Consider the following 14,204-nt stretch of genomic DNA (forward strand, 5'->3'; position numbering starts at 1 on the left):
CTGTCAGCAAGTGTTAGTCACATGCATATGCTTAAGAAATCTCAGTGAGGTCTGGGACTGCCTTGGTCTGTTAGACACTCTCCTTGGGTTCGGGCAGTGTTCAGTCACCTTCAGCAAGAAGAGCCATGTAAAAACCTCATGCTCAGAATGTGAGTATTTACAGTACTTGCAGCTGTACTTAATTTTGTGGGAATTCTCAGGTGGCTGAGAACAGGTCGCAGGTTGGGAAGCCAGTTGTTTCCAATGGGGTAATAAAAGCAGTGGCTACAGTCCTGTGACTCCCTTGTGATTTCACTTCAGTAACCAGGTCTCAGAGACCTCTTATACATCCGTAGTTCATTATTTTTTAATGGTGGGTTTTTCATAAACACCTTCTGAAACACTGAATTCTCTCAAGAAGAGGCTGCCGGTCAATCAGACAAAAAGCCTCTGAAGTACAGATCAAACTTTAGGTATCTAAGAGGGCAGGTTTTTAAAGTTGTGTTTTCTGACACTTCTGCATCTCATGCAGATTACATACTGGATACAAATTTCATCCTATTATTTTCTGTGTGCCATCAGTTTTATGCTGCAATTCTTCAGCATCAGCACGAACCAGTAACAAGTGAATTTCCAGCTCTGGAAAGCAACACCTAAAACATTAAGGGTAGGATGGGTAATTGCTCTAGTTAGTTTAAAACAAACAAACAGAAGAACCCTGTGTTACATTTGTACAGGCTAAAATGGACTGAGGCAATAAAATGGCTAATCAAATAAATACCATGATACCTTCAACAAGGTACTGTGATAGATCTGCATGAAATAATATAACGTTTCCATCACACCACATGAAAAAGCATTACCTGTTGTTCTTGTCAAACGTAGTAAGACGAGTGGGATGAGTCCTGGATTCTTAGATGCAGCGAGGGCTGAATCAGCAGTTTGGTGCCTCCAGCTCCACCTTCCTGGAGTCTCCTGGTTGCAAACCCTTGCTGCAGGCCTTTCCCTTCACTGTAACCTCTTCTTGGAGGTTTGTAGCCATCACAACAAGGATGAAGGTTGTAGTTTTTATATCATCGAGTTTTTGCTTCCAGCTCTCTACAAATTAAGAAGGACCACTTGCACATCTTGTTCTCAAGCATATCTCAGTGTCACTGACTACTGGTGAAGCAAGGAGTTTTGGGGGGTGGTACTTTTAAATGAAAGCTGAGCTTCTGGTCCTCCCACACAGTGCAGGAATTGGGGCCCTGAGTTCTGACTTCTCTTGCCCATGCATGGAAATAACTGACAGTATTTGTTATTTTAGACACAAAACTATGACACAATGAGACAGGAAAGCACCTGTGTTAGTTCACAGCACTCCTTTCCAGCCATTGTCATTGTATTTTATCTCAATTCAGATCCTCCCCAGCAAGCCAGCCCAGTACTAGTCTGCCAGTAAGAATGCAAGGAGGAGAAGCAATGGCACAAAAGCGGGTGCTCAAATGGGATTTTGAACAGACCGAGGGGAAGATAGACTTCTCCCACGTTCCAACAGACTTTGAATGCAAGCTTGTTTTTAGCAAGCTAAAGTATCAGCATTCCCAGAAAATTCAACTCTGAAAATATCAGCTGAAAATCACTATTTAGTTTCTCTAATACAACACAGACCTGAGGTTCTGATCCTGTTCTTGGTGCCTTTGGCCTAAGAGATGCTCTGCTGGCTTCAGTGGGATAGCATATGACTACAAATAAAGACATTAGTAAGTTTGAGAATATAATCAAGATGGACAAAGGTTAGAAACAGAACAACAGTAAGGCGCGGCAATGAGAGGACAGCTATTTAAAACAGCTCAGTGTGCTGGGAAGATCTGATGATGAGAAACTCTGGCCCTGCATTTGCTTGCAAGTTGTCTGCCATCCACTTCTGTAAGCTGCTGGAACAGGAGGGATTTCTTGGTGGTTCTAAAGATCTTTATCAGAGTTGATTGCTGCAAGATATCATCCATGTACTAATTTTTGCAGCTTTGGGGGGAATGTTTTATGAGCTGGCAAACAGACGGTAGTGCTTCGGCAGCCTCCATGTCTCCACATTAGTTAGGCATCCTCTGTCAGTCCTGTGTTATGAATGAGTTTCTGTGTCACTGACACAGCAACAAGCCAGAGCAGGGGGAGAGGAGACGTCAGCTGGTGGTCCAGGCAGCGTCCCAGCACTCTCCCAGCTGTCAATAGCAGCCTCTCAGAGATGAACAGCTGAAATGATCAGGGAGAATGTCCATAAGCTCTGCTAATGCTCCTTCTGACCCGTGAATGATTTTGCTTGTTTTCCGTGGCACATGCTGGGATTGCCCCTCTGTCCCAGAGCTGGAGGCAGAAAGTGACCTCTGTGCTGGATGATCCTTCTTGCGGAGGGAATGAAAAGGAAGTTCAAAGAACTGTTAGAGGAGTGAATGTCATGCAGCTGGGGTGGAATTCATCTGACCATGAACACTTCTTCAGTGTAGACCTCACCACCTGAGCTAGGTGCCCTCAGCTCCCTTTGCTGTCAGGATGAGTTGTGCTCTGGAGTATCTGTTTCTTTCCCCAAAGTGTGACTAGCTCTGTGTTGTAGAAAGGTGAAAGGCAGCAAATCCCACTCTTAAATATTCATGGCTTGATTGATAATTCAGGCTTTTTTTTTTTTTGTCCAAAAGTACAAATAAGGATGATACTTACCTGGCACTTAATGTCTGTAGACCTCAAAACGTTATACAGTGGAAAGGAAGATCATCAGTATCCTAACGAGGCAATGGAGGTATAGAGAGTGTTGCCTGCATTTGTTTAGGAGAACTGGGTAGAGCCTGGACTATCCCACATTTTTAGTATGGACTGTGAACGTAACTTTATTCATCCCACCATTCAGGAAGGCTCCCTGACATCTAATCTGTCCTTTTGAAGGATATGGGCCATCAGTTGGCTTCCCTACCCAAGGAGTATGATCTGGGAACATATCCGTTATTTTATAATAACCATTTGTAAGAAGGCAGAGCGCATCCGGAATCACGTTAGGTAATCATCCTGTAGGTGCATTTATCCCTTCCTTGAATTCATCAATATAAGAGCCTGATCTGTACAATAAACTGCACAGAGTGGAAACCAAAGTTAAGAGCATTTTCTACTGGAGAAGCTCCATTGTTTTCTGAGAAGGCACTCCTGGTTTGTTCCTGTCTGAGGCAGAGAGGAATTGCATCCACATGTAATCATGGTTTTAAGAGGTAATATCAAAGGGCTGTAAGGCCTCTCTGTCTATCTTTTTTATTAAGAATGATGGTTTTTTGGAGATCTTCCAGTACTGAACACTCATGTAATTCAGTTATTGCTCCAAAAGTAATCCTGTTTATGATAATCATGGCAGGAGACTCAGGCTCTGCCTTCATGTGCACACCCGTAACATCTGTGCTGCTTGCTTGGATCAGTGGGCTGAATATGGTTTCATAGCTGTTGAATTTATAGCTTGCAGATCATTTTCTAAGCATTAAAATTATTCTGAGGGATTTGATGGGAGAGCTGGACCATTCCTTTACCCATGTAATTTGCCACCGGCTCAGTCAGCACCCTGTACCTGCTGTGGCATGCTGGTGGGACATCACTTCAACTTGCCCCAATAAGAGCCCTTTGTATTTTCGCAAGTGACTTTGGGGGGAAGTCACTCAGCGAGTGAGTAAGGAAAGCAGTTACTCTCAGACAAATTACAGGCTGGGGGTGGAACAGCTGGCCCTGCTGACAATCTGACAGACTGCCTGCTATGAATTGCTCTGTGCTGTCTACGCTGGTGTTTCTGGTCCTCTCCCTTCCTCCCTGCATTACCCAGGATGAATGCACAGTCCTCAGCTCCCCTGTGCCAGGCCCCATGCCCCATCTGTGCACAGCATGTGTTGTTTGTCATGTCACAGTGCAGTCTGTCCTCCTTGCAATGTCACAGAACAGAACATCCTGTGTGTGATGTTGCAGCAGGCTCTGTGTGGTCTCTACCTGTGACATCACTGAGGGCATTATGAAAGCTGTGCCCATTGCAGGCAGGGGAACTTCTTTCTGAAATAGATTCTGGCTCCATGCAGATCTCTCTGGCACAAGGATGCATATGGGGAAGGCAGCAATGAGAAGACACAGTCGTGTTAGCAGGGCTACTGAAACGCTTTGCAGTTTTCCACATAGGTCCCTGTGGGCATCTCTGAGCAGTTAGGGTGAGGTCATCTACCAGACTGTCCCACACTGTTGTGCTCCTTCACACTGTCTAGCAATAAAAATAGCTTCAGTTCTGCCTGGGGAAGGATTATCACATGGTGGACAACTGGGTGGCTGCCTTGAAAGGCCCCATTAGGGTCCCAGCTGGACCTAGGAAAGGCAGGGAGGGAGGAATGCCATTTCACATTGGCCTAAACCACATGCAGCACTATGGCATTAGATAGACACCTGGTGCTGCTGGAAGCTTATGCTGGTGGTTTAGGTTTTCTTCCTCTTGGACTGGCAAGGCCTGTACAGTAGCTCGAGGGGACTCAACAGATTCCTTATCCTTGGTGTTGCAACGTAAAGAGCAAGAGATTGGGTTTAAACCTGCGGACTGGAGTATTCTGTCATGCCAGTGTAACAGAGCTGGTCCTGTGGGCATTACATTCCCGAAGTTAGAGAAGAACCGAAGTCTGACCAGCCTGAAAGTACCAGGCTTGGAGGCTATGATGACTTGCATGGCCGTAGATTGAGAGGAATGCTACTGAAACCAAAGGAGAGGGCTGTGAACCTTTGACAGGAGATCATTGGCTTATACTTCGCTGAGCTGCGAACTTGCTAGCACAGCTGATTGTATGCATCAGATAGCTCTGGTTCTGTGCTGTCCTGCTACGTCTTCACTGGAGAAGAAGGACTGAGATTCTTTAAAAGTGACCTTACAGATGTCTCTCGGACTGTCATTCGGGTCATGCTGATCTGCTCTTAGATGCTACATCTCTACCATGTATAGGTGAATGTCTCAACACGCGTTCATCAAATGTGCCCAGAACTATTCTCTGTCACAGAGGCACGCTGGTGTGGAACAGTGTCCATCTATGCCATGAAACTGTCTTAGCATCCAAAGCAGTGCTGGGAATGGGCCGTGGCCCATGCTAACTCGCAGTGCATAGCCAGGAGCATAACACAAAAGTATGCAAAGGCACATCAGTACTTCAGCAGTAAAGCGACCCAAGTTTGAGTGCCTTGGAAACATTCCCTGCCACTGTTTAACCTGCTGTAATAGACATTGCCTCTGTGTACACAAGGAATTTAACTCCTTGCAGAGAGAGATTTCTCCAGAGTACTTCCACTAGTGCTCCTATATATGGTTTTGCACAGTTGCAGTGAGGAGTAATCGGTGAGACTTAGGACTATTCATGTCCACCAATTTATCTGAAAGCTTTGCTAGCTTTCAGAGAACTTGGTGGGCTTGGAAAGAAGTTGCACCAGCTAGGGCAAAGCAGAGCTTGAGCAGCCTCAGCACACATCTGTTTGTCACACAATGTCATACCATGGGCATCATTTTTAGATAAGGAAAGTAATGCAGAGAGGGAAAAGTCTGTGCGCATAGATACTGTGTTTGTGAGTAAGAAAGGTACTTCCAGAAAGCCAACTCCTAGAAAACCGTTTTTATTCTCACTCTGTGAGTCCCCCTTGCTTTCCTGGACTGCATCAAATCTCCTCATCGAACACTTTTGCTTGGCATCTTTTGATCCCCTCAGTCGTTTGCTGTGTTAACAGAAGTATCTCTTCACCTTTTGCCAAGACTCTTAGTCATGATACTGCCATTATATAAAACATCTCATTTCTTTCTTTCCAGTGAGGATCGAGTCATTGAACATTACAAGAAACTAAATGGTCAGACAAGAGGTCAAGCAATTGTGAAGTAAGTGAAATAAAAGTGACTTCTTGTGACCTTTGTTTTATCAGGAAACATCTATACTGGACTGTAAATACAATATGTAACTATGTCTCCCATCTCATCTAATGCTTTATTTTTAAGTATTTCTGTAGTTATTTATTTATTTAAGCTTTTTTTCCCCCAGATCATCCTCTCGGCTTCTCAAACATGTTATTCTTTTATGTGTTGTTTTGCAGTTACATGAGCATTGTAGAATCCCTCCCAACATATGGAGTGCATTATTACGCAGTAAAGGTACGTGCTACAAGAAGGGGTCATTTATTGCATTAAACTGTTGTTGGAGAGGGAGAGAGGTACAAATAACCATGCTGCTTTCAGAATACAATACACCGCTACTGAAGTCTCTTTCACTTCCTGTGGTAGGATAAACTTATTTCAACTCTGTAATGCATGTTTGGTAAATACAGCTCCAAAGAGGAAAAACCTGTTCTTGGAGATAAAACTCCTGGAGTCCTATTGTGCTGGAGATGTTCAGCCCACAAACAGCAGCAAGCTCTGGTGATGCCAGTGAACCAGCACCAAAGGGACAAGACAGCCACATCGCTGGCAGACTCGATGCTTCACTGCTTTTTGTAGTTCCAGGAGGTCAGACTTTTCCCAGCCAGCAGATCCATGAGCAACTAACTAGGGCCAGCCATGACGGGCAGACTGCACCTCCCTTTGCTTGAGATATAGGTAGATGGATACAGATATAGTACACCTTTTTAATGCCTAATAGTTGTCCTATAGTCTAGAGATAATGCATCCCCCTCCCCAAAGAGTTCTCTGCTTCTAACTATGTGGGTTTCATTCAGGTATTCATTAAATCCCTCATTTCTTTTGTCTAATGATTTATCACCAGATCTTCCAGTCTCATATTATTACTTCCCTGCCTGACCAGCTGTGTAGAGTTGTTATTTTTTTTAAGTAGAGAAATCAATAAACATATAAAGAAAGCTATATCCACATTCCCCAGAGCATATTCCCTCATTTATCACCCCTGAAGTTTTGATGTGTTTCATCATTATCTCCCAGCACAGATCATATGGTTTTTCATACATCTGTAACATCTTGCACACATGGGGTACGATAAAAACACAAGTATCTGACAGTACCTGTCTCATAGAGATGTGTTTCTGGTCTGTTCCTGCTAATGTGCATGGCATTTTGCAGAAAGCGTTAGCCTCATCTTTTGCCAGAGGGCAGGATCCCTCCAGCCCCCTTTGCATCCAGATCTCTTGGGCTACTCTAGACCAAAAAAGATATGGTGGATTGGGCTGGGTGTTCAAGTCCGCGAACACCCAAGAGCTATCCCAGTGAACTTGCCATGATCAATAAGTACCGGTGAGCAGCAGTGAGGCAGGAAACACTGAACACCTTAGGTTTTGCTTCTGCCTGATGTGGGGGTTTGGTTTTGCTGCATTTTCCCCTGCCATTCTCCATGACATTAACAGAACAGATGTAATTTCATTGAGGACTCCAGTTCAGTAAATTGCAGAGAGGCTGGTATCAGATATCAGCCATTACTCCATAAGGCCATTTTATTGCATACTCAGACACAAAGCAGTTGGGTCCGAGCCTGTCAGACCTTATCACTTGGTAGCTCTCAGATCCCATTACTGCTGCATTTTCCAGATTAATGCTAAAATCCCTCCACATAATTCAAGTCAGCTGGGTGATTCGCTTCCTTCCTCTCCAATCTCTGAATCTTCAGACTGAATAATTTACAGGGAAGAGAAAAAGGCTGCACCACTGCACAAGGGACCCATGTCAAACCTCCCCACTTCCCCTGGCACCATTTTGAGTAGCTTGATCACAGGTGATGTGTTTTAAATGGTTTTATATGCCACAGCTAAAAGTGAAACAGATCTCTCCTAAACACCATGCAGCTTTGTGACTTGAGGAAATTCAGCAGGAGTAAACTTAATAGCACCCATGACATTCAAAGATATCACTTAGAAACAAATCTTCACCTTGAATAGCAACCTAGGAAATCTCCAGCATTTCCCCATTCCATTCAATGTAACTCCCTCTCTTTTCTTCTTCCAGGACAAGCAGGGAATTCCATGGTGGCTAGGGCTTAGCTACAAGGGGATTTTTCAATATGACTACCATGACAAAGTGAAGCCAAGAAAGGTAAGTGTTTACTTTTCTATCAAGGTCTGGGCTTGCCACACATGTTATACCTTGATTTGAGGGTGTGATGTATGCCAAATGCTGGCATTGATTTATGTGATTTTGAAGGATATTGTTTCTCCCAAACTTGTCCAAATGTCTGCAAAGAATTAATGGACAAAAGTAGCTCTTAATTTATTAAGTGTTGTGGTACAGGAGGGAAATAACTGGCACTTAATCTTGCAACTTACGCTTCTTTTTTGCACGGTTCATAAAGCATAAGTGGGAGCTGAAGGACTGATCGTCTCAGGTGCTGGAGACCTTCCATCCCCACTAGTTGTGGTGGGATTGAGGGTGCTCAGGATAGTGTATTGTCAAGCCATAAATGATCTGAGAAAGAAGGGAAAGAAGGGACAGGAAAACTTCTTCCATTTATTGCAAAAAGTAAAAATTGCATGCTTTTCCCAGGAGCAGCATTACATTTGGTAAGCAACAATTTTACTAACTGAAGAGTTAGCATCAAGCTAACAAGAAAATAAGACTTTCATCACATGCCTAAAAAAAAGGCATTAAAAGATTTGTGCCCAGTATCTGATTTGTTTAGGAACTTCACTTTCAAACAGTTCACAAATGAAGGCATGGCATGCTATGCTATCTATGATCTCATCACAAAACTAGAGCTTGGTCAGTGATGACTAGCAATTCTGGTCTTTTTATTACTTTTTTTAGTGAGGCTTTCAATGCATCTGAAAATCAGGATTTGTCACAGTCCTTCCAAATTGCCTTTGAGAAATCCAGCTAAGGAATGTCCTGTTCGTTTGAGGAGGAAGGTTCTAATCCCCTGAGTTAATCCTACTAGGCAGATCCATGTGCTCCGATTTTCCCACCGAGGGTGCCATCTAATACAAAAAAGCTCATCTCTGAGCACATGCCCTGTAGGTGGGCATGCACAGTCTGTTAGCAACAGTATCTGTTGGACTGAAAACCCCCGGAGACATCAGGAGGCAAGGTTTCATGGCTTTTTTGCAGAGCGCAGAACTGGATGATTTGGAGCAACTAGACAGCTCTTCTACAGATGAAAATGCTTCTATGCTGAATTAACATACTGCATTTTCTGCATTTTCTCCTTCTCATTTTGCCTCTATGCCAAGGTGTCCCCCCACCCTTTCCTTCACCTCCTCTGATCACATTCACGTTGGACACTGTCTGGTGCTCACGGATAGCATCTTCTATTAAAATAAACAAGAATGAAGGTTTTGGTAGAACACAGAACTGCTAAGGAGGCAGCAGGAGATAATAGGTGCATTGATTAGCCTTTTATTCACTGAAGGCTATTAATGGGGCTTTTTATTCACTGAAGAAAATTATGAGGGGAGTGAGGGGGTCTTCACAGAGCATCTGTGCTCTAAGAGATGTATCTATTTGGGATCAATCATTACCTGCAGGGCAAGCCACACTCACAAACGATAGTTTAAAACATGCCTAGGCTAGGCGTTTGCACCCACACACCTCCATTAGTGCCAACACCCCAGGGAAGACATGTCCTTAAAACATGCCTTCAGAAGTCAGTCTCAGTGATAGAAACATTTCTCTGGAGGAAAACATTGCCCTGCTATGACAAAGATTCAGCCATGCACAGGCTATAGCAATTTTCATCAACCCTGATGGGATGAGAGTATTGGTGGAAAGCATCAGAAGAAAGGAAAAAAGAGGTCAGGTACTCTGACTGCGTGAGAGGAGACAGACATTTCCACTAGAAGAGTCAAGCCTCCTTTCCTAGCTTCTCTACTTTCTCTTCTTCTCAGCCACTCAGGGTGATCTGGTTTGTAGCATCCGTTTTGGAGCTTGATAACATCTTGGCCAGCCTCTCTGTGTCCCCACTAACCTACCTCTAGCTCTCATGTTGCCCCTAGAATCAAGAACTGTAGGCATATCCTACCCTTTTTCTGCAAGTGTAACCCTAAAAAACAGCGTGCCAGTTTTCTATTTATTGGGAATTACTATTTTTTTTTCTCTTTAGCAAATTATGTACAAAATCCAGGAGACCCAAAACAATGGTGCCATTTTATGTATAAACCACTGAGGACTTCTGTGGCTTAGCAGAAGGGGTCATAAATCAGAGAGAGAAGGTTGGGTGGGAAGGGAGACCAGGAATTTCTGGGTAGAATTTGTCCATTGCCATAATCCAGAGACCACAGCAGAGAAAAGACAGCCTAGATGAGCATTCCTCTGTTACATGATGCTTGCAAACCCCATCTGTTGGTAGGGCTATTCCAAAATGCACAACCTAAATCAGGGACAGGACTTGGATAGAGTGGCTGAGGCTTCATAATTTTGCCATCATGTGCTTTTACGCTCTGCAGAGCAAGTAAAAAGACTTCCTACCCTACCGAGGTGGTAAAACTGCTCTGTCTAGAGCAGCCCAACTCCCTCAGAGAGGTGCAATGTTTAATCCTCTGCTAATTAGATTGCAAACTTACACTTGATAACCCTGGTATCTGGGAGCTTACCATAGTGTTTCCATTTCACTGTACCAGCATGGGCTGGTTCAAGTCTTTGCTGTGCAAAAGGGAGGGGTAAACCTTACTGAACTTTCTGTAGGGTAAAATTAGGGGGGGGAAGGGGAAAGAGATTATGTCTTTTCTGATCTTTAATATTTTGTTCCTGCACATTGCCAATGCCAGAAACAAATTGAAAAATTATAATGGAAAAATAAATCTCCCTGGAAGAAACACAAGCAGAAAATTGTCGCAAGAAACCAGCTGAAACCAAGATATTTATATTAAATGCGTATAAAAACCTTCCTTGTCTTATAAGGGAGAATGTAATGTTTTCCTATTATGTCATCCTAGATAGATTTCCATGCTTATTGTGTTTGCAAGTAAAACTGTAACCCACACTAAGCAGCTGAGCCTATCTCAGACGATCCCATTAGCAGTCAGTCAAAACCACGTTTTTATTAAATTGCTGGAGTAAATCAGCCATGTGTCTCTAGAAAACTAACTAGGTTTGTCAGCAAGTTGGATGAGTCCAGAGAGGAGAATTGAGGCTGACACAGGGCCAGAACCTGATTTTGCTTGTGCTATTCTCACTCAGGCGTAAGTCTTCCAGCTTTCCTGGGGATGCAGCTGAGGTGGGTATCTGGCACCTAGTCCAAGGTGCTTCAGACCGGAATGCAGGGCTATTAAACAGGAATGCAGCTTGCACTGGGCTGCAGAGCCTAATGTGACTCCATGCTTCTGTTTTTATGTTCCCTTCTGCCAGTGCGTGAATTCTGTGGAAGCCCTGAAGCTACCCAAAGCCATCACTTTGAGGCTTATCGTTCTGCTTTCTGTTTTTAATCCTCTATGTTCAGGGGCTAGCTCACAGACTCAGCAAGCCCTGCCAAAGGCTTCCTCTTGAATGCTGCCTGTTCAAACCCAGATTTGGTCCATATCAGTTATGACCTGACAGCTGTTCATTCTTAGGTATTAAATAAATGCAAAATTGTCAGTATACTTCACAAAATCCATCACTGCAGCTGGACAAGAAGAAGGGACTATCAAGTGTGGAATGATGGCTGCTGTCCTGCTAACCATATGTTGAGGCATTCTGGAAGTTTAGTAGTGGCTTGCAGAACCAGGGTCATTTTTTGTAGCAGCAGCACACACCATCCAGGATGGGCAGAATCGATCTCCCTCTATGTTAGGCTTAGCTTCTACAAACTCTTCCCTGTGGAAAGAAAAGGCCCTTCAAGGTTCGGTGTGCCTTCAAAAAGCACATCAGAAAGGAGTAATTGTCCTGCTGGGCTCTACCCATCTTGGGCCAGCAACATCCAATATTCATGACAAACCAAAGCAGATTCTTTGGAGCCAGGTCTTCAGATAGGATGTGCCAGCACCACGCTCCCACAAGCAGCTGAGGCTGTAGTGACCAAAACCATTGTTTTCAGAGAAGGGTCATTGGGGTTTTTTTGCTTGCATTGCAGAGTAGTTGGAAAGAAAGAGCAAGGCACTGCAGCCCCCCTATTGTCTGTGAGTGGTGTTCGTTCATTTTAACCAGCAGGTAGGGATGTAACTACATCCCAGGAGACCTGTACATGAAGCAGAAGTGGCGTAGCCTGGAGCTCTGAGACCTGTTGTTCTAGTGAGGTATTCCCACTGATTTAAGAACCCAAAAGGCATCTTTTACTGCACACAGCTTAACAGTTAGTAAACAATTAACTCCAAGCTGAAGAGTCAATGATTAACAAAGTCAGCCAAAGGACTTCCATATGGCCAATAAACAGAGAAATTGTTTAACTTATCACCAAAAATAAAATGACTTTAAAGAAGGGTCTGGTAGTGTTTGGTTGTTTTGCAGGAAATACCACTTTGTAGTGTTATCCCTTTTTCTTCCACAGAAGGCTAGTGGCACCAAAACTTAAGGAGAGGTTTTTTTCTCAGACTCATTATTAGTGTTTGCATTCTCTGGTTGACTGAAAAGGTAGATACTCAAGGAGAATAAAGACTTTTGGAAATAAGATAAAATGTGAGGCATCCCAAAATTCAGCTGTGAATGTAACTTGACAAAGATTTTCCCTGTGACAGCCAAACATCAGTTTCTGCCATTTCTTCCCAGCATTATCCTTTCTCTGAGATGAAATGAAGCATGCTATGAAAATATTCTGTCCCTTGCCATAAGGCCTCCACAGTGCTCTATGGATTCTCATTACAGAAGAATTTAATTTATCCTATTGTTATGAATCCAAAGCAATGGTAACAGATTGACTTCGCATTTAAACATGCAAAAGCAAGAGCTGAGTTGGACCCATCCTATCAAGAAATACAAAGCACAAGTAAAATCAGTAGCAAACTTTTTCAAAAAGAACATAAGATCTGTTTGATCAGGCAGAAATCACCTGCTTGTCAAAAGCATGAGCAAAGTAATCAGCACATTAGTTGTGTCCAGAAAGTGAAAGATTGCTGCGTGATGACACTTGGCCTTTTCCAAGCAGCAAGAGATAGAGTGAACTTTCCCAATTCCAGAGGCAAAATGAGATATTTACACAGGAGGAGCAATAGCCTAATTAAGAACTGCTTTATTGCAGAACAAATAGAGATCCTCTCTGCTTTAGGGCATAATGAAGCATTGTCAAGTCAGTAATTGCATTGATGGAGTGGTTAAACTTGTGCTTCCTGTGGTGAAGGAATGACAGAGCAGTAACTTAAAAGAACCATAAAATAGGGATTGATGTGAAATGTATAGAAACTAGTGAATGATGGGGAGGGGGAAGCTGACAAATTAGTCTCTACCCTGACTGCTCATAGAACATCAGGACAGTCAAAAAGACAAAAGAAGCATGAAATTCTGATCCATTAAAAGGAGTCCAATTCACTTGCATAACTCCTTGCTGCATGATACAATCTAAGCCAAGAGTTTAGAAAGGTTTAAGATAGGACTAAAAGTGTGTAAGGGTGACCCCTCCATCCAGACTTATAACATTGAATTGGTTATTTTTGAACAGGATTTTGGGAGGGGTTATAAACCCGCATGTTCAAGGAGGGCGTTTGATTTGGCAGCAAGTTGGTTTCTGTTGTCAGAGGTACGGAACATGTGTAACACTCCTCTCACTAGCACACCACTGAGCCACAGCGTGTATGCAGAAAGGGCTGGCCTTTCTCTAGAGCATCCTGAATCAAGTGGGGTCAGAGACAATTTATTGGACTTGTGTCTAATTGGGCTTTTCTTGGAACAGCATCATTTCCGAAGACCCCTTTGCAAGCATCTTTGCATTGCAGAGAGGAATAAAAGATTTCAAATTTACACATCATACAAGAGGAGCAGAAAACATTTCCAGGAAATACTGATTTAAAAGCTAGTGGAGTCCCAGAGGCATTGCTATAATAAATTATTCACTGTGATTAGCTGACTGTTAAGGACTACCTGCTGACTCCTTCTGCTCAGCACTTTTATTTCTCTTCCCGTTGCTGATCCTTCATGCCTTTTGGATTATGGACTTGGCTGTAAACTGAACCAGTCTTCAGGTCATGGCAGGTTCAACTCATTCTATAGTGCAGTAATTCAGTCTTGGTTTAGTATTTGGAAATGTGGAGCACTGGAAGAGGGAGACATATACAAAACAAGGTTCCTTACCATGCCGTTTCTTCTTATGGAAAGAGGTTGCTCACCCCATTTCCTTCCATATCGAAATATAAGACCCAGACCTGTGACTGTTGAAGAGCAG

General features: G+C 43.3%; 1 protein-coding gene across 7 annotated transcripts in view; it reads left to right on the top strand.

Annotated features, from left to right (window-relative positions):
• Positions 1 to 14,204, top strand: part of FRMD4A (FERM domain containing 4A) — a 383,005-nt gene that overhangs the window by 317,368 nt on the left and 51,433 nt on the right. For all 7 annotated transcript variants that reach the window (XM_075081551.1, XM_075081548.1, XM_075081550.1 and 4 more), the window contains exons 9-11: positions 5,804 to 5,869; positions 6,082 to 6,139; positions 7,934 to 8,020. In XM_075081551.1, coding sequence (XP_074937652.1) covers positions 5,804 to 5,869; positions 6,082 to 6,139; positions 7,934 to 8,020 — 211 coding nt within the window. The remainder of the gene's footprint in view (positions 1 to 5,803; positions 5,870 to 6,081; positions 6,140 to 7,933; positions 8,021 to 14,204) is intronic.

The sequence above is a fragment of the Phalacrocorax aristotelis genome, chromosome 1, assembly GCF_949628215.1.
Source record: "Phalacrocorax aristotelis chromosome 1, bGulAri2.1, whole genome shotgun sequence".
NCBI lineage: Eukaryota > Metazoa > Chordata > Aves > Suliformes > Phalacrocoracidae > Phalacrocorax > Phalacrocorax aristotelis.